General features: G+C 41.0%; 1 protein-coding gene across 6 annotated transcripts in view; it reads left to right on the top strand.

Moving 5' to 3' along the window:
* epb41l3b (erythrocyte membrane protein band 4.1-like 3b) overlaps positions 1-26,495 on the top strand; it is a 75,396-nt gene that overhangs the window by 46,766 nt on the left and 2,135 nt on the right. For 3 of the 6 annotated variants that reach the window (XM_084732601.1, XM_084732605.1, XM_084732604.1), the window contains exons 8-24: positions 321-408; positions 3,651-3,803; positions 4,421-4,518; positions 4,903-5,078; positions 6,375-6,580; positions 8,080-8,664; positions 11,101-11,154; positions 13,095-13,130; positions 13,650-13,715; positions 14,792-14,977; positions 15,652-15,714; positions 18,524-18,556; positions 19,718-19,795; positions 21,321-21,404; positions 22,057-22,155; positions 22,928-23,008; positions 23,362-23,477. In XM_084732601.1, coding sequence (XP_084588727.1) covers positions 321-408; positions 3,651-3,803; positions 4,421-4,518; positions 4,903-5,078; positions 6,375-6,580; positions 8,080-8,664; positions 11,101-11,154; positions 13,095-13,130; positions 13,650-13,715; positions 14,792-14,977; positions 15,652-15,714; positions 18,524-18,556; positions 19,718-19,795; positions 21,321-21,404; positions 22,057-22,155; positions 22,928-23,008; positions 23,362-23,472 — 2,197 coding nt within the window. In that variant the 3' untranslated portion in view covers positions 23,473-23,477. Of the gene's footprint in view, positions 1-320; positions 409-3,650; positions 3,804-4,420; positions 4,519-4,902; positions 5,079-6,374; positions 6,581-8,079; positions 8,665-11,100; positions 11,155-13,094; positions 13,131-13,649; positions 13,716-14,791; positions 14,978-15,651; positions 15,715-16,945; positions 17,642-18,523; positions 18,557-19,717; positions 19,796-21,320; positions 21,405-22,056; positions 22,156-22,927; positions 23,009-23,361; positions 23,478-26,495 lie in introns of all 6 variants that reach the window. The other 3 variants (XM_084732606.1, XM_084732603.1, XM_084732602.1) reach the window with 3 other exon arrangements.

Genomic DNA, 26,495 nt, shown 5'->3' with positions numbered 1-26,495 from the left:
CCTGTATTACAATGATCTGTGTGTAATTTGATGCAGTCCTTTGTAGCTCTGTGGATGGAGCGAGGCAATGACAGTGCAAGGATTAGGGTCTCTCTAAAGACCATCAGTGCTAAAAATGGATGCTCTGATGGCATCCATTAGAAGCCACCATTTCCCAAAAGCTTTTATGCAATAAAGCTGTGAATTATCCCTGATTTCGATCTTATTGGACTCTATATCTCAAGTGTTGCGTATTCACATTGGTCATAAAGCATTACATCTCTCTTTGCATTACTTGTTCTTGTTGACCTTGTCTGATCTGTTATGCTGTGTTCTATCAGGGGGATGACACCAGCCGAAGCAGAGCTGCACTTCCTGGAAAATGCCAAGAAGCTGTCTATGTACGGCGTGGACCTCCATCACGCTAAGGTAACAAGTCACTACAAGCTTTTAACTCATTTAGTTTTTATACCCAAATTAATTGTCTCTCACAAGTCAAACTAAATATCGCAAGGATGATTTTCACTATATGGCATCCAGTAATTGATGAAAATGTGTTAGAATTTGGAGACAGCTCATCACACCTGTAGGTTTCAACTGAAAAAGACATTTTTCCACTGAAGATGTTGCTTCCTTTTACAAGTTAGCATTGGGAATTAATAACGTAGTTTATAAAAAATTAAGGTGCTTGATATCTTCAGTAATGGTGGGTGTCTCCAAATTGCATTTGAGAAATATGCAAGTGATATTTAATATAAATGTTTGTATTATTGTTGACGGAATAGTTCAACATTTGGGGCATTATGCATATTCACTTTTTTTGCCATGGTTGGATGAGAAGATCAATACCACTCTTATGTCTGTGTGCTAAATATGAAGCAACACACAACATGTAGCCCAGCGACCATTGTTTTTAAACTTGCACCGACGTAACATCCTTTTTGAACTTAAGAGCCAATAACTGCAGGATTTTATACCTTTGGACACAGCCAGGGTAGCTTTTTCCCCTTGTTTGCAGACTTTTTGTTAAGCTAAGCTAAACTGCTGCTGTTTGTGGCTTCATTTTAACCGTACTAACTAGAGATATTCGTAACAACTAATTTATCTACCCAACTCATTTCTTAAACAGGAATATAAATTTAGACTAGTCAACTAGTAGCTCTTGATGGGAGGCTGCATAGCATCTTAGACACAACAGTTAACTGGCATTGTATAGTAATAAAATATTAATAATTACAACTAGTATTCCTGGTGCCAACTAGCAAGGGTTGCAACATTTAGTCAACTAATCGTGCACATGTTGGCACAGACATTGAAGAGTGGTATCATTCCTCACCTGTAATTCCTGGAAAGAGGCAAATTATTTCCAAAAATGTTGCACTATTTAAAAAGCACACTGAATCAGTGCACTAGAATGTCACTCATGACTCCAGTAATGGTGGGTGTCTCAAGATGCTTTTAAGAAGTATGCAAATGAAATGTTTAATATAGATTTCTGTATTCTTTTTATGCAAGATGAGACTATTACATTCCACTCACGCAGTCAATAGTGACGCTTGCCTCCACAACACCGCTGCTTCAGAAACATCACGGCTGCCTAAGTTTAACATGCCACCGCTGTTTTTGCTGATCAACTGACATTATGTCACCGCTGCCTCTGTGGATTTGTGGGCTGAAGGGTGGAGGGAGAGAGAGGGGGTGGTTGAGGGTCTGGAGCCCAGCTTGACTTAAATGATTTTTCTTGCTGTTTCTAATCCGTCTGGCCAGATGGGATCAAACATGTCATTAAAACACCGCCAGCTTAGAGAGAGAGCTGGATTACAGCGGCAGGACCGCTGTCATCATAAAAGAAAATTACAGTCATCAGTCTTGATATGAATCCGTCATAAAAAAAGTGCTTTCAAAGTTAAAATGGGTGTAGATGTGAGCGATGGAGAGGATATTGCCTTCACAGATTCAGATCAATAGAATAGAGGAGATGACAGAAATGAGGAAGCGATTGATCAAACTGAGCAGACATCAGTGTTGGACATGTGAGTCAGTTTTGATACACAAGAAAAATATATGTCTTCTCTCCTCTCTCATTAAACGCAAAGTTGGTAGGGAATCTCTATGAATGCTTGGCTCCAGCTGAGGGAGAGGTAAGAGGCTGCATCTCATGTGCTTATCTGCGTGTGTGTGGTTTATACTTGTGCATGCTTACATACAAAAGTTGTAGTTTCAACTGTTAGTTAAAGGGATAATTCAGATTATTTGAAGTGGGGTTGTATGAGGTACTTATCCATAATCAGTGTATTAGCTACAGTAGATGGTGGTCGACACACCCCCAGTTTGGAGACGTATCAGGAGTTCCAGCAAGGAAGCTAAGCAACGCACTGCTGTGGACAGGATCAACAGCAAAACATATTTTAGCCACCAAAAAAGTCAATCACTTTAAGTGTGCACCATATGTAGGCTTTTTTCACTGCTGTATCTTGCCAGCGGACAGTCAGTTTATTGTTCTCTCCAAACCAGCCGGACTCCACTGGCGAAATCAGTCATTTTACCCGGCAGAACAATGGAGTTGCTGTTCTGCCACTTCCCTGATATGTTAGTTAGTTTGTGTTAATGTTTGACTTTGTGAACATTTGTGTATCTGAACTAACCTTTTAAAACACTAAAGTCACAAAATAACACAAGGAAACTAACTGTTAGAGGCACCGTTAGACCAGCAACTCCCATGTTCTGCAAGGTAAAATGATTGATTTTGCCAATAGAGTCTGGTTGATTTGAAGAGAGAGAAATTGGCTTTATGTAACTGTTGTTTCCCATCAGAAAAGGCTGTCTGGTGGCACGTTAAAGCGGTGAAAATAAAAAATGTAGTGTACAGTTAAACTGATATGGAAGTTTTTAGATGGACCTTTTTTATTTGGCTAATATACATTTAGCTGCTGACCCTGTCCACTAGAGCTGAACAGTCAAAATCACCACACACAAAAAAAATCACAGTTAGATATTTTTTCTAAATTGTTCAGCCCTACTGTCTACAGCAATACTCTGCTAAGCTTCCATACTCTTACTCCTCTCTGCTTCTCCAAACTGGGGAGTGTCGACTGCCATCTAGGTAATATACTGACTAAGAATAAGTACCTCATAGAACCCCACTTAAAATAGTTTGAACTGTCCCTTAAGACTGATTGTTCCTGCTTTAGAGCAACGCTTCCCTCTCAGAACAGCATCATTGGTTTCACCTGCTCATCTCATGCTTTGTGCAGTAAATGAGCATCATTTTGTGCTTCATCCACCATTTCCCAAGACTTCACCGTTTCCTTTGCCAATCAGTGCGCCTTCAGTCTTTATTCAGCGTCACCACAGCCTGCGTAGAGAAGATAAGAGTATCATATGCCTGACTCCACTCTCCACCTGCCTGCTTCACCCTGTTATTATCACAAACGTGACTCTGTTAGACTCTACTTTGCCCTGCTGTGCACTGGCTCCTGAACCTCCTGTATATCCTGTAGAGTTGATATGTTGTGCAGAACAAAAAAAAAGAAGAGCAGCTATGGTGGTCAGTGGCTTCTTCTTTGAGATTTTCAGGGATCCTGTGTTACTAAGGTGACACATTCTGAAGGATTTTCAGTAAACTAATTTTTCTTGTTTGTGTGTCATTTCTTGGTGTGTGTTGTCTCCAGGACTCTGAGGGCGTGGAGATCATGTTGGGAGTTTGTGCAAGTGGCCTCCTCATCTACAGAGACAGGTTGCGGATCAACAGGTTTGCTTGGCCCAAAATCCTCAAGATTTCCTACAAGAGAAACAACTTCTACATCAAAATCCGGCCCGGAGAGGTGAGAGCAATGAAAGTTGTAGATATTGAAAATAGGGGAGGCTCTATACCATTTTTTCGTGTCCAATAGCAAAAGGAAAATATGAGTATCTGCCAATATTGATACTGATATTGATTCTGTTGATTTGGTCCTCTTTCCTTGCTTTTTGTCCTTCCACCATGAATAAGAAGGTTACTTAATTAAATTGTTTCTTTTCTGTCTGTTTATGATTGTGAATCTGCACAGGTGCTTTTATTTTGAAAATAGACTGGATTCTCTCTGCTTCTGTGAGTCTGACTTCCTGCCCCGTTGATGTACTCTGTGCTGATTGCCATGGCATCCCTCAAGAATTGCCTCAGTGCATATTTGAAGAGAAGCCCGTGCAATTGCTACAGACTGTTCCTTAAAGTGTCTTGTAGTCTTTCCTCAGTGGCGTAAAATACAGGTTGTGAGTGGCTTTCATCAATGAAAGCTCTTACTGCTTGTCTCTAGACTTTGAAACCTTTCCTTGCAGCAGAAGTATCCTTGGAGCTTAAACTACTTCACAGACATATTTAGAAAAGGGAATCAAAATGAATGAATGAACAGGACGTTGCCTGAATAGTGAATGTGACCACAGCGTTTTGTCCCTGTTGCAGTTTGAGCAGTTTGAAAGCACAATTGGTTTCAAGCTTCCAAATCACCGCGCTGCCAAAAGGCTGTGGAAGGTCTGCGTCGAGCACCACACCTTCTTCAGGTAAGAAACGAAGGAACTTTACCCCCCACTAACATAAGCTACTTGATTTTCTCCAGTCTTTGACATCCTTTGTTGTTAATTGATCACAGTCATGCCAGCTTTTACATGAGTTTATTGATAATTACCGTAGATGATTTCTTTGTAGTGAAACAGACACTGTGTTCAGACTGTTGGTAGTTGTTGCCATTTGGATAACATGCAAAGCTGCTTTGTGCTGCTTTAAGCAAAAACTGGTCTCTTGGGTTCTTTTGAGTAGCGAGCCAGGCCTGCAGGCTCTCTGGAGACCATTCAAATGAGTAGGAGTTCTAATGTTTAGCAGCGCATAGCTTAAATCTGTGTTTTATTTCTGGTTTGATTAATTGGATTGTTTGTACCTTGTGACAGGCTCGTATCCCCCGAGGCGCCCCCCAAGAAGTTCCTGAGCCTCGGCTCCAAGTTTCGCTACAGCGGCAGAACGCAGGCTCAGACCCGCAGGGCCAGCTCTCAGATCATCAGACCCGCTCCGTTCTTTGAACGCTCCTCCAGCAAACGCTACAACATGTCCCGCAGCTTAGACGGAGGTGAGGCACAGTTGAGGGTTTTGATTAAAAGGATCATTTGGATTATTTGAAATGGGTCGTATGAGGTAGTGGTTGCAACCAGGGCTGCAACTAACAATTATTTTAATCATCAATTAATCTGTCCATTATTTCCTTTTTTCCTTTCCTTTAATTTTTTAAGATTATTTTTTGTGCTGTTTTAGCCTTAATTTTATTGGACCGCTTTAGACAGACAGGAAGTGAGGGAGGGAAAGGGGGTTAGAGATGCAGCAAAGGGACACTGACTGGAATCAAATTCTCATAGCCTATGTATACAGGCCATGTACTTAACCAGCTGAGCTCCCAGGGCAACTGTAAATTATGTTCTTGAATAATTGGTAGCTGTTTGGTCCATAAAACGTATTTCCCAAACCCCAAATGTCTTGTTTTGTCCACAGCCCAAAGATATTTAGTTTATATTTATTTTAATTCATATTTTCTTAAAAAATCAATTATCAAAAGTTTAATTTAATAGTTGATTAATAATCAATTCCTAAACTAATTGTTGCAGCTCTAATATATTTACTGTAACTATAGTTAATAGTTAATATTTTCTCAAAACCAACTCCAGAGGCAGAATCAGTCATTTTATCTCACAGAACACAGGAGTTGGTGGTCCAGCAACTCCTGTCTTCTATGAAATAAAATTTCTGTTTTTCCTCAATTGTTTTGGAGAGAGCAATATTTGGCTTTTCAAGGAAAAGCAGTGAAAATATTCTTAAATATATATATGTAAATGTGACTAGTGACTAAAATGTGTTTTGCTGATTTTTGTCCACAACAGTTCATTGCTTAGATTCAAATATCCAAACTATTCCTTGAATTACCAGCCACATGTGCCACCCATGTTGAAATGTTGCTAACCAAATTTTTCCAGTTTATTTTAATTAAGGATATTTCTAGATGCTCCTTTGTTCATCTCATGCTCCTAATTTTAGATATCATTATTTTCGAGTTTTTTCTGAACTTCTGAGGAAATGAAGACGGAAACCTTTTGTTAAAATTTTCAATGGGTTTGTCATGCCTCTTTTTATTTCTTTGAAAAGGAAGAAGAATGTGCTTTCCACCTGAAAGCCTGCAAAGCTAAAATGTCTGGCACACTTTGCAGCAGTGTGACAAAGCCACAGTGGATATCATAACAACGATGTGCAAAAGCAAATCAAAGCCTTTATTCCATTGCTCACATTTTCCCCTGGAGTTCAAAAACAGACCACTGGTGTCCATTAAACGTCACTGATTCCAGGCTGCTGCCTCCATCTTTGTCTTCCTGTCCTCCAGCTCCCATTATGGAGAACCATGAGACCCTCATGAAGGACAGTGCTGCTGACGGAGCAGCCAAAGTCATTGCCAAGGGAGACATTATCACCACGGTAACGACAGAGAAGGAGGCAGAGGAGGAGAAGGCGGAGCAGGAGGACGCTCAGATGGACGCTGCAAAGACACCAGAACCTGCCGTCTCAACACCACTCAGACAAGACACAAAGGTAAACCTCTGTCTAACAGGTTCACTGCAGTCAGAGCTGCATTTAATGTGTATGAAGGAACTCTGTAGAGGCTTCAGTTGTTTTTATATTTGGTAATATATACAGTGTTAATTTTGATGATGAAAATTTTGGCAATAGGTATTCATCAATGTCCTTTTAGTTTGTGACTAAATTGTAACAACAATGTAAATGAAAAAAATGACAACAAAATAACTCATTACACCCCTATGAGTAAAGACGAGATGAAACAATGGCACTGCTTGGGTGGACAGCATAAGTTAGATCACATTAATCAGCCAAATCAAAGCTCACTAATAAATCTAGGTAGCTTAAAAACCCTAACAAAGCCAGTAGCTGCTGCTGGCAGCTGGTGTTTCGAATTATGAGTGCATCACCTTCACCAACTGACTGAAAAAAAAGAAAAGAAAGAAGAGAGATGACCTGTGGGTACTTTTATCTCATACTCAAATCAAAAGAAAGACCTGTGTACGGGTGTATCGTTTCCAATGAGGACCGAGTATTTTGTGCATTCAAAGTGTGCAAAAAAAAAAGAAGCACAACTAATTTGAAAAGACACCTGAAGACACATCATCCTGTAGTGTCTGCAAAGATAAATATCAGTTATAGAAGTTGACTGATCTGATAACGTGTTAATTCCCTGTCAGGACTAAATTTAGTTAGTAGTTAATGTAGCTCAAAGTTCCGTGTGGATTCAGGCCACATTTCCTTGCTTTATAACATATTCCTAAATTTAATGTAGCTGCAGTTACAGTAAAAGTTTACTCCTTCTAAAAGATCATTTATGATTTCTTACAACTCATTAACAATAATAATGTGTTCCACTGAGTGAAACATGACGCTGAATTTAGCAGATGACTTTTGTTACAGACTTCATCAGCACCTGTATGTGTCTTTGTGAAGCACAAGCAATTAAAAGGAAGTGAATAATAAAACAATAAGGCTCGCGCTTGAAATGGCTGCTGTTGTCCGCCCATCAGCAAATAACTCCAGCAAACAAAACAGTGTCAAATCATACATTATCAGTTACAAATTAAATTAATCGGTTAGATTCTTAACATTGAATAATTGATTACTGATTAATCATTGATATCCCTATTTAACATTCTTGTCAAAATTAACACTGTATACAGATCAGCCACCAGACTCTCAAAGAAACAGACGTTTCTTAGAAGCTGCTGAAACTTTGTCTTTCAATGTCCTCTTGGAGATTTTAGTTTTGTTTTCTTTCTTAATAAATTTCTTAATGGCTGATGAGAATCTCCCAGTTGCTTTCAGCTTTAACCCACTGCAGTAGTTTAGCCCTGAGTGCTTCTCATCTTGTGTGCGCTTTACTAATTAGCTTTTCTTTTCTTGTCCTTCCTTTGACCCCACACTATACTCGTGTGTGTACTCATGCGTATTCGCCCCCCTCCCCTTTGCTCCTCTCCATTTACACACACGTCATCTTTTTCGTTCACAACCCCCACCCCTACCACCAGGGCTCCCCTCGTGTATACACAACCGACCCCCTCCGCTCTGAGCTCTCACTACCCTCATCTCCTGTTTCATCCACAAAAGTGCGACGGCGGCGCAGGGAGAATGCGCGTAAACGGGCCTCGTCCGTCAGCCCAGCCAAGAGCAGTGCCGGGTGCCGCCGCCGGCAAGCCCTCGCCGACCGCAAAGCCGCCTTGCTGGACGAGCAGGCACTGTTGCTCTCAGCTCGCAAGCAGAGGCTGGAGCAGGGCAAGCGGCGCGGCGGCACTCTCTTCTCCTTCTCCCTGCACCTGCCTGACCTGTCCTCCTTCTTAGACGACGACGGCTACATCACCTTCCCCGATCTGTCAGAGATGCGCTTCCTCCCTGAGTGTGCGCAGAACTTCCTGCCCATTAAGTCACCTTCACTCATCCCCTGCTTCCTCTTCATCTTCTTCTTCCTGCTTTCCACTTCCTTCTCCGTCCCTTACGCCCTCACCCTCTCCTTCCCCCTGGCGCTGTGCCTCTGCTACCTGGAGCCCAAGGCAGCCTCCCTGACCGCCTCCATAGCCCAGGGCTACCATGACCATGACAGTTCAGAGGAAGAGGAGGTGTGTGTGTGCGTACGCCTGTATGTTCCAGTACCCGCCTCTGGCTTTAGAGTACCAGTTCATTATAATGGTTAACCCCTGATCCTGTCCTGTATCACCAGTTCAGAGCCGACCTGGAGACTGTGTCTGTCCCAGTGTCTGTCAGTTCTCCTACTTTCAGAACCTCATCTCTGCCCGGTCACACTCTCATCCTGTAGAATGCATCCTCATCAACTTCACAAGTGCACAGAGATGAACCTGCAAGTCTCACCATTTCATATTTGATTGGCTCATATTTACTGCACCTTAATGAGAGGGTTAGACACAAATATTGAGCACTGTTTGGGAATTTTTACTCACATTTACCCAAATTTGACTACTTTTTGCAAAGAGCTTGTTCATGCCTGGTTATTAACATGCATGCTGGGTGATCCGATAAGTACACGAGTTCATACCTGTCGTTACAGTGCATCTCAATTGATCACTTTTGATCAGATCTCATCTCCCCACTCTAAATGCAAATAAATAAAAGGGTTATTCTGTCAAATCAATGTCTATTTGTCCGTTTAAAACCAGGATTTGACTATCCTTTTTTTTCAGTTCAGCACCAGACTACATTTCCATATCAGCCTACATGAGACTTATGTTTTACTTACACTGTGAACAGCCTGGTAGAGAAGTTCCATGGTGTGCTGAGATTTTATAACTGAACTATGAGCAAGATGCACACTCATACTCTCTCACTGTGTGGAAATTTGATTTTTTACACATCACAGATGATGGGGGAAAAAAAGCATTAGTGGCAGAGTCAGAGGAAGTAAAAGTGTGTATCTCAGCACACCATCTTTTTTTTTTTTTTACAAAGAAAAAAACAACAGTGCATTACATTTACTGGCAAATGTACAAGGAGGCACAAATTGTTAAGAATTTGTTGTTGCCGTTTCACTTCCCTGCTCTGTATGAAAATAAACACATTTGCAAAATGTATTGAGAAATGAAGACCCAATGTAAACCAATGTAAATAGTGTTTCACTCACTCAACAACTCTCAAAATTGCGGATTTTTTTTAAGAGAGTCTGTGGATATGCATTATTTAGTATGTTCACAAACATCCGCTGCAAGTAGGAGAGTCCAAACAAGTAATTTACATTAAAATTAAACAAATTATGTACTTACAGGCTGTCATTTGAGTAGGTGGTCTTTAAATGTGGCCTAGGACACAGTTTTTTTTTGCACACTACTGAAAAAATGTGGTCAAATGCAGCCCAGACACCTCCAGAGTGATCGGATGTCAAATGTATCCTCAGTGGACTTTGGTGCTTTCACGCCAGTATCTAGAGGTGTCCACTTGTTATAAGATTACCCAGGATGCATGTTCAAACCAGGTGTAAACAGGCTCACATTTACCACGTTTGTGCCTAAGCTTTATGCAGCACAACTAACAAATTACCTTGAAATAGTATCACTGTCACACTGCAGTGTAAAACAGCTCATCAGGAAAATGTTTTAATGCTTGACTGAGCGTGTTTATTACAGATAATGAGGATTTGAAGAAGTCACCTATCTTCATTTAGTCACTAATCCTTCACCGAACCTCATGTTTAAAAACGCAACTTTGTGCCTAACCCATCTCAGTGTTTCCATCCACATCCATGGCCTGGCAGTGTAGAAAGTGACTGCTACAAGAATCAACACCAGCTGCATGGAAACACTCCCACATTTATCATTGCACTCAGTCTCTCTGCATCACTATCTGAGTCAAGCAAAGCAGCACAAATTAAAATGAATAATTCAAATTGAATTTCTGCTGAAAAGGGCTAAAAGCAGCTTAATGTAGAGTGCTAAAATGTGATTTTTTTTTCCCCCTAAAGCAACACCCTTTTGAATCCCAAATGATCAATGTAATGTAATGTAATGCATGCTGTGATGCAGAGAGACTGTGACAGTAAATGCATCCAGATCACCCCCAGTGTCAACATGCATGGAAGGAGGGGGGAGGGCCTGAAAGTCAGGTTACTGTGAGTCAACAAAATCAAATTATTATTATCAAGTGTTGTATATTTGACCAGCAACAACACAGCAAATGTTTTACTGACCTGTAATGAATTTAAATTAATACACACCAGGATTTAGCCCTGTCCAAATCCAAAGCAAATTTACACCTAAATGTCAAAGTGACTGACCGAAGGTTTAAACTTCCTCTGAGTCTGTTTTGCTTGCTTACTTTTCATTTGCTTTTTCTTCTATTTTTGTTGTTCTTTTCCTAACTTTATCTGTGGTGTTGTCTGAAAATGTGTAGCTTACAGAAACAACCAGTGCATTTCCATTCGTTCCATTTGTGGTTATGAAGAATGTCTGTTGATGGAAAAAATGTATTTTCATGGGCTTTTACAAGTTGGGTTCTTGTCGTTTTCTTGCTTGCCACTTGGAACGGTTTTGGTCTGTTTGTGAAAGCAGACTGACAGCGAACAAACTGACTTTGCCTTTGATGGAGAGATGACCGCCACAGAGGTTTGTACATCAAGGAGAGAGGTCATATTTAAGGCATGAGAAAAAGTGGAGCAGAGAAATAAATGCTGAATTACAGGTGTAAAAAAAAACATTTGGAAGAATTAATACACCTGAAGTTATGCATGTCATGCATGCTTTACATTTTGTTACACAATTTTATTTTGTTTTATTTTTTTATGTATTGTAAACACACTTTATATGTATATCAATATACTTTTTCCACTGGCTATGCTCCAATAGAGAGCTGACATCTTGACATTCATCTCTTTTTCTGTAAAATAAGACATGTTCTTGAGGTTTACTTTTCAGTCAAATCTGCAAGACATGTTAGGATTTCAATAAAGTTTAACAATGGTCACTTTGTGAGCACAGAAAAAACTACTGTTTAAGTTTGCACCGCGGGTAGTCAACATTATCATAACTCTGTTTCATCCATAACCAGAAAACTCACCAACCAGAAATTTCTGCATTTTTTAGAGCTCTTTGTCTTTCTTTTATTACAGTGACCCATTAACTCATTCACAGACTGCTCTCTGTTGAGCTCTGATGTTTGGCCTCCAAATGTAGAACTTGTTGGAAATGGTTAATGGCTGCTAAAAACATAAATATTCAATAAACAATATTAGGTTGTTCTTCAAAAAAGACTACCACCCTTATCTAAACATGAGAAGTGAGCAAGCTGTTGAGAAAGGCTCTGCTCCAAGGCTGGATTTAGTCATTATTATTGTTGCAAATGTCAGTTGGTTTTCAAATGGTAGCAACCTAATTGCAGATAGTTAGAAAACACATTAATGTCAAGTTTTTATTCGCTTGAAACTGTTCGTTTCAAGATCCAGTGAAAGTGTAGGTGACTGAGATGCAGAGGAAGCTATCAGTCCAATCACAGTTTAACACTTGCTGTAATTTGATGCCATGCCTTGAATAGACTAAACACAACTGCTCATTTAAAATGTTTGAAATAGTAGGAAGCCTTGACTCAACATAACAATAATAACAAATCTCCCCTTTCAACTGTCATTGATTCATCAGACCTTGCCAATGTCGAGCCAAATGAACCAAGGGTTAGTCTTCCTCTGTCCTCTCCCATGGCAGACAGAGTTCGTGCTAAAGTGAACATCTGATGACATTTTCAGGCATTGGTCATTCTTGTTCAGTGTTACACTGTGATTGGTGGATAACAGAGATGTGAAGGCAGCTTGCAATCTTAAGTGGCCAAATGTTATGTTCAAATGGAACTCATGAACTCGTAATTATGACACGGACGTCATGTGCATGATGTTGTGAACTCTGAGCTTTCAGGAACCTTCTGGTTCACTATGTTGTGAATATGACATTGAACGCACCATTAGTCAGTCAGAAGCAGAGGATTCTGCCATAGTAGGATCAGTAAATTTGCATCAAGGACTGACTTAGTAATACTACATCTTTAACAGTCTTTTTATGTGACTACTGTACATAACTTTTTACATCACCCTGCAAAAAAAAAATATAATAATGCTGCTGCTTTTCTTTGAAATAACACTTGATAGTGGGTGGTACGCTAGTTAGATGCCCATACTAACAGTTGCGGCTCATGTTACAGTGCATAAACACAATGTTGATTTCATTCTCTACACTTTTGCTTTTGGAAAGAAAAAAAAAAAGACAAACTTTAAATTCACAGTATTGCTGCATGCAACAACAATAGGCGTGCCATGCCTAGTTACAACTTCTAAGGTTATAATTGGACAGATGTTGGTGGGAGGAGTTTAGTGAATGCTTCTTTTACAAGATTTTTTTTTTTTAATATATAAATTTACCCTCTCTTATCTCACTGCTTGCTGCCCCTTGTTGCTCATTTTCTCTTTTCCATCACTTGATTTCTGTGCCTCTTCTCTTTAATGAAATCCTTTTTCTCCTTATTTCACACTCTTCTCGCCTTCCTCTTTGCTCGCTGTCAGTCGGAAGCAGATGAGGACTCTGAGATGCGGACTCAGGTACACTGGGCTCGCTTCATGGCCCTGCTCAGTGCATCAGACCACCACCACCTCCGCCAGATGCACTGAGCCACTCAAACATCTGCCATCAGTCACTTTGTGCTGTCTCGCTGCCTTTGGCTTGCCTGCTCCTGCTTCTGTTGACACGTTAACAATCACACCACACACCAGACTGGCCATTCATTCTTGCCTGAATTCACTTCACAGACTGCTGCTGCAAAGCTGTCGCTGCTTCTTAACACACCATTCCAGCTCATTTCTCAAGTGCTTCTGTTTGTAAATGGTGGTGCCATGTTCGTATTTCTTTTCCTGTTCCTGTTGACTCAGATTTTACAGGTTTCAGGCTTTTTCTAATCCTTGGCTTTTACCATGAATCTTTTGGGAGTTGACTTGCGCCATCATTTCATGTATAGCCATAAATTGGAAGAAAAAGCTGCCAATTTCTCCTAGCGAGAGTCCAAATTTAACATGACATAGCATCTTTAACTACAAATCCTCTTCCCTCTTTTGTCTTTACAGTATAGTTTCATAAGACGAGCAAAAGGGGAAAACGTTTTTATCAGGCATAGTAATCTGATGCTAGAGGTTGGTAAGAAAACAATGCATGACTGAAATATGCATGCAGGTGCCTTTTGTATGAAGAATCCTAACTGATATCAAAATATGCCTAACCTACCAGTAGCTCTGCTGATGTTTGATCCTTTTTTCTGGAGTTATTACATTTTTGTCTAACAGATTTCTTGCTGTGAGCATCCACAATATTTTTGTGAGAAAATAAAGCAACAGAAATGAAACTGAATTAAGTCAGTGTTTGTAGAGGTCTTAACTTCTAACGAGATTTGGGAGTGTTGTGCTTAACTAAACCTGTAAAACTAAATCTGTCAATCTATGCATGAAATCATTTGTTTTCATTGAATTAAGCTGGTCCTAAATGCTCTGTTAGCATTTAAGTACAAGCTGCTACTCCTCTTAGTTACAGCTGCCATGTGGGTAGACGTTTTGCCATTATGTTGCTCTTTGTGTGAGCTGTTGCACAGGTAATTTCCGAATAATAAACATAAGCGTATAATGCAGTTTTCGGGTCTCTTTTGCAGGGTTTACGTTAGCCAGCTTTTTGCCGATATCTTCTAGTTGTCTGACAGATGAAAATATCAGTGCCCAAGATGTCTGATGGTAAATATGCTAAAATATCCAAAATAAAAACAGCATTTTTTTTTTATATTGAAGTTTGCGGCACACTGTGCATAGAGCTGAATTAAACCGTGATTTGCACAAATGAGATTTATTGGCATGTCTGGATGAGTGGCGCTATCCACAGTACTGAAAGGAGTGTAGGGGGATTTCTTAGCATTTAACCTTTTGTCATGATTACATCTCCCATGTGTCCAGATGAGGACAAACATGTCCAGTAGTTGTTCTATATGGCTGGATTTCTGGCCTATTAACGGGCATATTAGCCATCCAAATAAAGTCTAGCGTAAACTCTGCTGTATTGGTCGATTCCAGACCTTTTCAGAACTGCATTTTATGTTTTGTTGTTTTATTTTTGGTCATTTATTGGATATGCAAGCTAACGTTGCGTACATAAAGCATGGCCGTCATTCCCTCCGCGCTGCTCCTGGCCTCATCTCCTTGTATCATGGTTCAACCGGCTACTATAGGACACCTCGCCTCCGTCAGAGATGGTCAAACACCAGACCAACATCAGTGAACTGAAGCGCTCCTTCCTGGAGACGGGCGGCAGCACGCCGGGCCTGACCGAATGGGAGAAGAGGCTCTCCTCGTCCCCTGCGCGCTCGCCCAGAGCAGATGAGGCACCGATGATAGAGCCGTTGGAGCTTCAGGATGTAAGCTGCAGTCCACAGCAGACTGAGTGATGGCATGTGTGTGTGAAGCATGACATCACCAAGGAGATTTTTTTTTTTTTTTTTTGATAAACAAAGACATCACTCTCAAGAGAGTTTGCATAATGAGTCATAGTGCAGTAAATCCAATATTCGTAATGGGTGTAGAGCCATATTTCTGCATCAAAATGAGTTAGGTGCAGTACATTTTATACTCTAAATGGCACTAGTGCATATTAAAGGAGAATATGGGCACATTAAATTAATCTGCAAAGTCATTCAGACTTAGTGCTTGGAAGTCTCTCACCTTATGTCTTCACTAAATCTCATCAGCAGCTGATTAACATATTAATTTGTCTCGGTAATAGATGGTGCAGTCATTAATCAGTAATATGATTGTTGTGCTCTGTGGCATTACATGCACGAGTTAGGAGCAATTTCATCAGCGTTTCTCCTTTTCCTTCTGTTGAGTAACATAATCTGATGAACTCACACAGGACAAATGAGCGGCACTAATTGAAGTCTCTGAAGACTAATCACTGACATCAAAGGTGTCTGACTGAAATGAGAAGAAGCTGATTTCTCTGGAAGAGCTTTGGGATCTGCATCATGTCCATTTTGAACACTCATGCTGTCTCAGTCTGTGTGACCTTTTATTTTTCCTGTCTTTCTTATAGACTGAAGACAAGCAGCCTGCAGGAGAAGAGACAAAAGAGGTGGTGGAACCTAAAGTCACGGAGGTAAACTGCTTCTACTTTGCTTTTCACACGTAAAGGACACTTTTTCTTGTCTTTTTGTGAGTGTGGTGTTGTGTTCTTTGTTTTTGCCTAGCTCCAGACATATCTGGACACAGGCGTAGTTTTTGTTATTTTGACTCTTACTACTTCACATGTACAGTTTCTCCACTTTATTTCCTTTGTCTGCCCTTTTTTGTATCTCTGAAATCTGACTTAAAGTTCCCTTGGAAAATACCACATTAAGCCACCAAGGCTTTGAGGAACACCAAAAAACATTAATGCTGTGATTGGATGGCGAGTATTTCTGTTCTGGAAATTGCTTAGAAACCCTCTTAATATCAGTATACCTAGGGTAGCCACCCATCCTCTGAATGCTCCTGGTCTCTAGTTTGTAAAGTTTCCTGAGGCTGTGGTTATCCTAGAAGTCACAATAGGTAATTTTATACCACGAGGTCTAGTTTCAAAAGAATGGTGTCACTACAATGAAATGGCTACTATGAGGTCTAACATCATCAGACATAAATACAGTTGGTCTCATTGAATCTTCAACAGTCTCAGGTCTCCAGTCATACCCAATTAATGCAATAACAGTACTGTTTAATGACCCCGGTATGCAGTAACATTTAAACAGAATAGGCCAGAATAACACATTTGTACTGCATGCAAAAAAACTGCATGCTTGTTGCCCCAAACTGCATGGGATTAGAATAAAGTGGACATGTTTGTAAAATGGAGACTCTTGGGTACACACAGAACCAGGTGTCATTCAGATATGTTAAGGTGAGAGGTCAGGGGGACTCCTTTGAATATTGCGATGCCAGTTTTTCCCTCGACAAAATTTAGCCTAACTTTGGAGTGTTATTTTGCCAACTTTCCAACAAGCTACCGTGACATGGTTTATACCAATGAATTGCTTAGGTCTTCTAATGTCATATTACACTTTATTCTAACTTTGAGCCCACTACAGCCTCTTAAAGAGAGTAACGTCATCTGCGTCTTATATAACTAGATAACTGTATTAGGAGATAACACTACCATATCTCTGCAGAGAAAGTAGGTTTAAAACTGCATCCAAACAGTGCCTCTTTGCCCAAATACTTATGGAGCTCAGTCTGTGTATGTGTCATTTCTAGATAAACTGTCTCTTGAGCTTATTCTCACCATCTTGGCTGTGTGATGCCCTCTGTCTATTAACTTGAACAATCCATTTCCAATAAGCCAAGTGTCTCCCCAGGCGGCAGGATATCTGGTGAAATACGTGGTGGATAGCATTGGAACAGATTTGGCCACCTCCTCAGGGCCTCACGGGATTAGCCTGTCAACCACTATGGATGACGACGTCTTCATGGACGGGACCCTCAGAGAGGTGGAGGAGAAAACCCCCGACTCCCAGGATGAGGTGTCGGAGAGGTCGATGGTGAAGGTCAGCCCTGGGGCTGTCAGACAGGAAGTGTCCCAGGCCATCAGTGACAAGAAAGGGACGCTCATTATCTTGAAGGAGGCGGAGGATAAAGAAGAGGGCAAAGAGACTAGCGCTGTGGGTGAAAAAGAGGAGCCTGTAGTCCCTGGAGAGGCTGATGCTAAAGAGAAAGAAACGATCAAAGAAGACGCTGCTGCTGTTCTAGAAACCAAAACCACAGTTGTCAAGACGCCAAGTCCAAAGATAGACATAAAAACTGAGGACATAACGCAGACTAAAGGTATTGACTCACCTAAAAAGGCCATGGCATCTTGGATTTCTGAGGAAGTGAAGACCACGACTTCAGGGATCATCAGTGTGTCAACAAAGGAAGTAAAAGAGATGAAGACTTCTGACACTCTGCCGCAGAAAGCAGAGATCTTCACCTTCGAACAGGTCCAAATGGAGCACGCAAAGCCTGGCCTGACTCAGATCACAGTTTCCGAATCTTCGACTACATCCTTAGCAGTGGTACTGTATGATTACTAAAAGAAACAACTTGGTTTTGGCTGCCTCCCTCCACCATCTCCACCACCACCACCACCACCACCACCCTCAGCCTACCCTCATTGCCTTCCCTACAGCAGCAGCCAAACCAGTCTAACAACAGTGTAATCAAGTGCTGTGCATGGCTAACGGTCCTTTAACACCCAGCGTTTACTCTCACACTTGCCAAACCGCCGGTTTCTGTTGCAATCAAGCCCGCTGCTTCTTTTTTTTTTTGATACAACTGGTTTTGGGTTTGTTTTGGAGTTTGTTGACAGCTCAAACAGCTCGCCTTGCCTTAGCAGCTGGCTCCCACAGCTGATAAGGAAAGAAATGTGGGCCCTGGCTGGCTCTTGTTTGTTTTCTAGCGTTTTGCTCAGCTGCACCACCATCCTTTTATTTCAGCTCTGTTATCAGTTCCCTGAAAGCGGTGACTTCATAGCCCTGGCTCACTGCCACCGCTGCAGCTTTCCCCCACCTCATCCTCCAAAATCCCCCCTCTGCCTCCATAAACGAGTCAGGAAAACAATTGTATGGGTCTACCTAAAAAGAGATTTCACTGTTCTTAAGGAACAGTTTTTCAAAAGCAGATTAGTGGGAAATTTGCTGCTGGCGGATTCAGCGATTTCAAAAACGGATTTTCGTTTGAGGTTTTGAGGATTTGTTCAACTTGGCATTAGGTTCAGCAGATTTAATGAGCTACATAATGGTATTCCATACAATCCATAAGATATTTACTTTTAAAACCTTTTCATTTTTCCACCCTCTCTCCCTTTACTCTTTGTCTGATGTTCACTGTGACTTTTGACTGTCCTCTCTTTTCTTTTCTTTCTGTTCTTGTGTCCGTCCATCCTTCTGTCCCATCAGTCCACGCTGGGATGGGTTTCCTCCTCTCAAAAGGTGACCATGTCTCTCTGGTCCTCACAGATTTTAGAATATAACAATGCGAAGGCTTTGATGTAAATGAAAGCATGATTGTCTTTTAATTGTTGTTTTTGTTGTATGTAATTCTGTCATGTTGTGCACTGTGAAAGTGAAAATGTAAAACCCACTAGGGATGTCACATTACCAGAAATTTATAAGATAATACCAATATCAGTGAAATCCCACAATTCTCAATAAAAACAAAACATTAAATTTCATGTACAAGATGACAGATGACACAGACTGAACAGTAAGGAGTCAGGATGGTAGCTTACTAATACAAGCTATGGTTACATTACGTTCACCCAAACATGACAGCTGTTGTAGAACATAGTCGTGGAACATAGTTGGCTAGCCAACAATACCATCTGTCTAAAACAAAAATAGTGGTAACTCCAGTGTGTGCTCCAGCTCAGTCCGTCTCAAGTCTCAGCTGCGTCTCTCAGGCGACCTAAAAACATTAGGCTCTGAGTCTATTTTTTTAACAGTACATGCGTAAATGGGTTGGTTGCCCAGTAAAAAGCACTGACGAAATATAATTAGCAACTCAGTCTGCTCTGGTTTGTTAATTCCACAGACTCTCCCTTCACTTTACCCAGCAGCTGGGAAGGAAGACATGGGAATTTCTTGAACCTCTGCAGTGTCTCTTTATGTGTAAACTGTACATTTACTGCCACTAGACAACTTCTCTGATCTGCCTCGAACACAAAGTACTTACATACATGACTCTTGCTGCTTTTCTTTTTGAAAAATTGAGGCAAAGCTGTCACTGCACTTGTCACTATCTTCAACGTGTTGTTCCTCTCTGCTGGTAGGCGTTCTTCGTCCTTTGGCATTTAACGGTAGACCAGAGCACTTGTAGGCATATATGTTGTCCCTGTCTCTGTCAGGTCCAGAAGAATTGCAATCCTCATATCTACAGTACTGTAGAGTAGTTTTATGGTCATGTTTTCAGAATTTTCAAATTGTACCAAAATCTGGGTTCTTGTGACAACTCTAGTGCATAGTTAAATTCTGAAAATGAATAACCCACCTCTCTCTCTAACAGGAGTGATGTGAAACTGCCCTGTATTGAGTGGATTTTCTATGTCATGGTGAAGCAAAAATGCCATCTAATGTTACAATTTTCATTCACAGACATCACCTGAACCAGAGAAGATGGTGGTCGTTGCCACGGAGACAGAGGCAACACCAGCCAAGTCGACAGGGCCAACGGTGAATATCCAGACAACAGAAGCTGCAAAGGCAGAGCCAGTGCACACCACAGCAGAGCTCTCAGTCAAAACAAAGTCTGCAGAGAGGGAGTTAGATCATGTTTTACAAGAGGACATTAGTGGCAGTAGTTTAGGAGATGCAGCAAAAAAATCAGGTGTTCCAGGGACTACACCATCTTCAGAGCAGCTGATAGCAGAAAATCAGCCAGTAGCAACAGATTTAGGGGTAGATGAGAGTCTATCTGAGTCAGTGTTGCTGACCTTAGCAACAGTAAAGGAAAATAAAGAAGTAATAGATGAGGAGGGAGAGGATGCAGGCATTGAGGGGGAGGCACTGACGTCAAAAGATGAAAATGGTGGTTTCAGATTCACTGTTGCTCCAGCTTACATCAGAGATTGTGAAAAGGAAGAGAAGCCGCTGTCAACAGAGGAGGAACTCAGCAAAGGGGAAGCAGCAGAGAGTTGTTTGGAGGAATTGACAGGTTTTAAAAATGCAGGGGAGAGAAAGCACACAGAAGCTGACGGTAAGAGAGTCCAGTTCTCCAACGAAGTGCAGTATTTCGGGGAACAAGAATTTCCCTCAGAGATAGAAGATGGCATTGAGGAGGTGGATGAAGAGCGCGATGAAGCAGAAGATGGAGGAGGAAAGGCCTTTCCAGACATCTCGAAACCTTCGCCCTTTGAAAAAGAGAAGTACCACTATGCACAGATGGACAGCTCAGAAGATGAGATGGAGAGAACAGTGGAGGAAGACACAGATGGAAAGAGGGAAGAACTGGAGGAGGAGTATGATGAAGAGGATCTGAAACTGGCAGGAGATGTTTTGGCATCAGAAGAAGTGAAGGAAGAAGAAGAAGAAGAAGAAATGGTTCAAACTGAAGAACTGGAAGAAGAACAAGAAATAGATGAACAAGCCCAGAAGTCCAGCCCACACAAAGTGACCCCGACTGAACCTCTTGCCTCAGATGCTGCAATTACCCATTCACCTCCAGCCGTGTCCCAGTTGGAGGTAACCCTGCATCAGCTCCAGTGGCTTCGGCCTCGGCCTTGTAACCTCACCTCCACCCTCCCCTCCTGCCGACACAATCTGCCACTAATAATCATGGGGGAAAACTCGACCAAAAGCATGGATATTCGTCGCAACTCCTAACTTCACAGCAGATCAGGGGACCTTTTTAATGTGATGTGGTGCACACACTTGATCGAAACCTTGTGATTTGCATTCTCCAGTATCCTCTCCTGCACTGGATGAGGGACTCTAATGCATGACTGCATGCTTGTTTAGAGATTTAAGCCCACCAATGACAGCCTCTGGTTTAGTTTATTAGCATGCGGTATTTATTTGTGTCAATTTGATCAGTGTGTAGCTTTTTTAAGAACAGAGATGTACAGTTAACAGTGAACACCTACAACAATTTCTTTCAGTCATGGCAGCTAATTGAACTAGAGCACAGATGGTGTTGGTGCTGCTGTTCTCCCTCTGCATGTTCACTAATTTGTGCTCATTTTGCCTTTTTGTTCATTAGAGTCTTGAGGTTGTTGAGGCGAGTACCAAAGAGGCGCCTGTGATCCACACAGAAACAAAAACTATCACCTATGAGTCTTCAGAGGTACATATGAACCCAACTTGATAGTTACCCTCATTTTACATCTTGCAAAAATAACTTCTGTCTGCACTATGAAAGTTTTCAGTTGTAGTTGCACAGAGAATTATCACCCAGCTCTGCAGTTTCTCTCAGCTCCACTCAGCATTTTAGCATCTTTTAGCTCATGGTTCTGTTTTTACATCCTTTAAACTCATCAGCAAGTGTATTTAAAAAATATTCTGATAAACCCACTGCATGTAACCTGCCCAGGGCCAAATGTTAGGTCTATTTAGCAACTGACTGTTGAACATTTTGCACAGATTATTTTTAGCTCCAACTCCTGTCTTTTCAGCAGCACAAAGTGTAAATATTAGACTGCTTTAGGCGGCCAGGTTCTTATGGTGCTCTTTGTCTGTCGAATGTGTAAATAAGCAACTGTTGTCAAATACAAAGGCCATTACAGCTCTTTAAGTTGACAACATGTCAGTTGTTTTCATCTTCCTGAGGATTTGCTCTGCCCACAAGTGGCCAAAAATCAACTGATGCAGCTTTGAGGCTACTGCCAATTTTTGCTGAATAATATTTGATGGAAACTGTTGTAGAGGGTACTTTAACTTTATCTAGAGCACATTTAGAAAATGCACATTAAACATGTGAGTGTTTTGCTTATCAACAGATTGACACTAATGGTGACGTAGACCCTGGGGTGTTGCTGAGTGCTCAGACCATCACCTCGGAAACCACCAGCACCACGACAACCACACACATCACAAAGGTCAGAGTTCATCTATTGTCTGTGTCGTCTCTAAACACGCAAACATGACCACAGCCTGTGCGTGTCTGCATTAACCTTTCTTTGCTGCAAAATTTGAGAAATGCAAAATGGCGAAGAATGGGAAAAGGAAGTTTTCACATCTTTGTTGTATAGAGACGTGCCTAAGGATATGGAAACAGACTTATGGTGCTTTTGTGTTTTACTTCTCTGATGTACAATTTTATGTTTTTATTTTATGGTGTTGTCCAAACATCTTGACTTGACTGAGCAGAAATGATGTGAGATGATGATGTTGAACCACATATAGCAGCATTGAGTTTGATAAGAATGATTATGTTTACAGTCCTGAGTCCAGATTAGTCTGGGGAAGTTCACTTTTATTAGGTTTGCAACCAACCATTATTAACTTGACTAATTTTTTTCTTAACTAATCATTCAGTCCACAGAATGTCAGAAAATCTTAAAAAAATAACATCACAACTTCTAAATCTCATTATCTGTCTTAAAATGTCTTGTTTTGTCTGTCCAACACCTAAATATATTCAGTTTACTATCATAGATGGCTAATAAAATATTGACTTTTAGAAGCTTGAACAAGTATAAGTTAGACATTTTTGCTTTAAACAATTGCTTAAACAATGGATTAATTAAATAATTGTTTAAAAATTGCACATTAATTTTCTGTCAACTAATCTATTCATGATTGAAGACAGAGAACTGTTTCATTTTTTTTTAGTAACATATTTTAAGTCCTCGTTCTGTTCTCTGTCAGACGGTGAAAGGAGGAATATCAGAGACGAGAATCGAGAAAAGGATCGTCATCACGGGAGACGCAGACATCGATCACGATCAGGTCTCCTAGAGCTTTTCTGTTTTCATTCTGTTTCTCGTTTATTCTTCACCATCCTTGTTATTTTTCTGCCTGTAAAATCAATAATTGGATTTGATCAATGATCATGATAAAAGTGATGTGTTAGTGACCTCATTGGCCCCTCAGGACCTGAACCACATGATATTAAAGGTGCTCAAACATAATTAACTCGTGATGTGACTTTAACAAATGCTGGAAGTATGACAAATGTAACTAAAAAGTGGCTTCATGTTGCCATACTGACTCACAATCCAACATCCCCGCTCCCTCCCCGCCTTTCCCATTTTCTGTCTCCCCCTGGTGATCCCTCCTGGCACTGCATCCCCTGTATGTAGGCCCTGGCTCAGGCCATAAAGGAGGCTAAAGAGCAGCATCCTGACATGTCAGTGACCAAAGTAGTGGTACATAAAGAGACAGAGATCACGCCAGAGGAGGGGGAGGACTGACCCAGGTAAGACAAGTGAGAGGTCCCCAGTCCTGGTCCCAGCTTTGTCCGTTTTAGTCTGGTCTGCTCTGGTTTTGATTTAGTCGGACTGGTCTGGTCTCAAGCTGGTCTCCATTCTCGGGCATGCTGCTTTCCCATCAGCACTTCTTCTCACTGATACAGACAGCCCTGCTTCTGTAGCATTTACAGCTAATGCATCATGCTGCTGTTGTCATTCCAGCTCCACTCCCCCTGCAGGGAAAAGGTCGGCTGTTGTGTGCGTGCACACAGACCGGATATTATAGTCTCAACTCGTAATGACAAGGCTTAAAAACCTTTACAGTAATGCTGCTGGCAGTCTCATGCAACCTCTTGTTATTTGACTGCAACACTCCCCCCTGCTGGAAAGAAACACAATCCCCTTTTATTAAAGACAGGGCAGCTGAGTGGACTGAACATGCAACAGAGGCAATTTTAAAAATCTAAATTGCCACTACTACTGCTTCCTAAATAAGAAAATGTGGTGGAAAACAAGTTAAGTAGTCGTACCTGCATGTAATATTCTGTGAAAACATTCTGCAAACATTGTTTTGTCTACATTGTGCAGCTTCACAAAGAGCACCAGCAGTGATGAGCGATTAAATACCGGCTGAACCGGCTTCTGCTGCTCAGACCTCTCAGTCTGTATTGACTGAAATCTGATCTAGAGGCAACAGAGACCTGCTTCAGTCTATTTTCAGCCGTGTACTTACAAGAAAATTCACACACAATTATTACAAGCAAGAATGAGTTATATTTGTCAAACAAATATACAATTTTATGCTGTTTTGCATAAAATAAAATAAATGCTCAAATACATGTAGCATCACTTTTATACTGAACTACCCAGATTGTTATGCAATAAAGATTTCTATTATTATTCATTAATATCCACAGTATTGTGAATATAAAAGGCAACTAAATGAAGTGTACACTGGCTGTAATCCAACTGCAATATCACTGATCACTCATTAAAGGGATAGTTCGGATTATTTGAAGTGGGTTTATCCATGGTGGTCAACACGCCCCCAGTTTGGAAACGCAGCAGGAGTACCAGTGTAGGACGCTAAGAAATGTGCTGCTGTGGACAGAGTAAGAAGTAAGGTCCACCCAAAAAAAAATCTATATCAGTTTACAAGTACCACTGCCTCATTCAGTCAGTTTGTTTTTGTCAGAAAAGGCGATCTGATGGCAACTGAAAATATTCTAAATATAGTGTTCACTTAAACTGACATAAAAAAAACATTAGGTTAGCCTATTTTTCCATGGCTGAAGGACGATTCGCTGCTGACCTTGTCCACAACAATTCATTGCTTAGCTTCCTACACAGTTATTCCTGCTGTATCTCCAAACTGGGTCTACCTTATACAGCCCCACTTCAAAAAACCCAAACTACCCAGACTTTTATGCAGCAAAGACTGATATCAAATAATTCATTAATATCAACAGTCTAATGCAAATAAAAAGCCAATAATTGAAGTTTTGAAGCACTGGCTGTTACCCAACTGTATTAGCAGTAGTGTCATTATTTACTCATCAAGAAAGCTAATAATAATAATAATAAAAATAACAATATTTTTGCACTACATATGCCAGCCAGGCAGTCTTTATATGGAGAAATGTTTGTGCATGGGCTGATTCCCTTAACTGTCCGAACTGTTTGTAGGACACTTAAGTTGGAAACAGAGTGAAACTGAAAGGGGCAGTATGTCACAAACTAACTTTCTGTTTGGGGGTGAAAAATAGGTCAGCAGTCTTTGTGGCAGCGTTTCCACAAACGTTCACAAATGCAGTCATTTGTGTTTCAACTTGTCTGCCGTCAGTGTTGTGAGGATTATTTCAGGTGTGGAGCTGCGTGAGGGATACCTCTCATTCCATTATACCACAGCATGTCGTTATAACCTCGCCACCTTCTCTCTAAAGTATTTTGTCTCTAGAAACTGCAACTGTCCAGTTTATTCTACTTCACCTTTTAGGCTCAGAAGCTTATTTCACAAGCCTCTGACTGAACCAATCCCAAGGCACAGGGTTTGGGATGAGCAAGCGTGCATGTGTGTACTTGCGTGACTCACCAGATGGGAATGCTTGGCTGTGTTTCTGCCGTCTAATATCTGTGTGTGTGTGTGTGTCAGACCAGCTATGTTTCTGAGTAGCACTATTAACACGATACTAAGTGTTTTTTCTCTGCTCTTTTGGGCGCCTGTCTCTTGCCACTGTAGATACACACAGATTTCAACAGTGTTAAAATTCAAACATTGCACACTTTGGGAATGCACAGAGTGAGGTGCAGACCAGTGTAAGCTTCAAAATAAAAAGTCTGTGCCGAATTAAAACATGTCACACAACCAAATGTTCTCAGCTCCCTGCTTTGATCAGGGTGGTGTCCGATGGCGAATGCTGACAGCCGTCAACCACTGAGCCCTCTACCATTGCAACATCGTGATTTAAAAGCCTTCTGTATTTGAGAGTTATTGCCAAAGTTTCAGAGAAAATAAAAAGAAGCTGTTGCTGTTGCACATTGCTTCAAGTCTCCATGTTGTGTTTATTAATATTTTTTTGTAAACGCAACTTTTGAAACAGGTTTCGGACATGTGGAGCCGAAACAAAGATCCTTTTTGGCCCAGCATCAACATCGTCGTCCATCAGACAATAATTTTTTTAATTGGTCCAGTATCGAGAGAGACCACTGCAGCCAGGAGAACGAACTGCAGTGTAACCCTTACAGGCAGTTGCACCCATCAAAGCACATCCATCAAAAGATTGTTATGTATATTATTGTTTATTGTCTGACAACAAAAAATAGAGTAAAACAAAGTTGAATGAGTGTGATTTATGTAGGGAAATAAATTAGACTTTGCTGATGCTATCATGCTGATCTTTATTTTGCCAAAATCCTTTTTTTAATCAGTTGCTTTCCCAATTTTGTTAATGATTGATGATCATTGTACAGAGGGAGGGCGTGAACTTTTTGGCCTCTGAAGGGATGCCTGCTAGAAAAAGTTTGGC

Source organism: Lutjanus erythropterus, chromosome 12 (assembly GCF_056507025.1).
Source record: "Lutjanus erythropterus isolate fLutEry1 chromosome 12, fLutEry1.hap2, whole genome shotgun sequence".
Classification (NCBI taxonomy): domain Eukaryota; kingdom Metazoa; phylum Chordata; class Actinopteri; order Lutjaniformes; family Lutjanidae; genus Lutjanus; species Lutjanus erythropterus.
The sequence above is the reverse complement of the archived record's forward strand: the minus strand, read 5'-3'. Positions and strand labels throughout refer to the sequence as shown.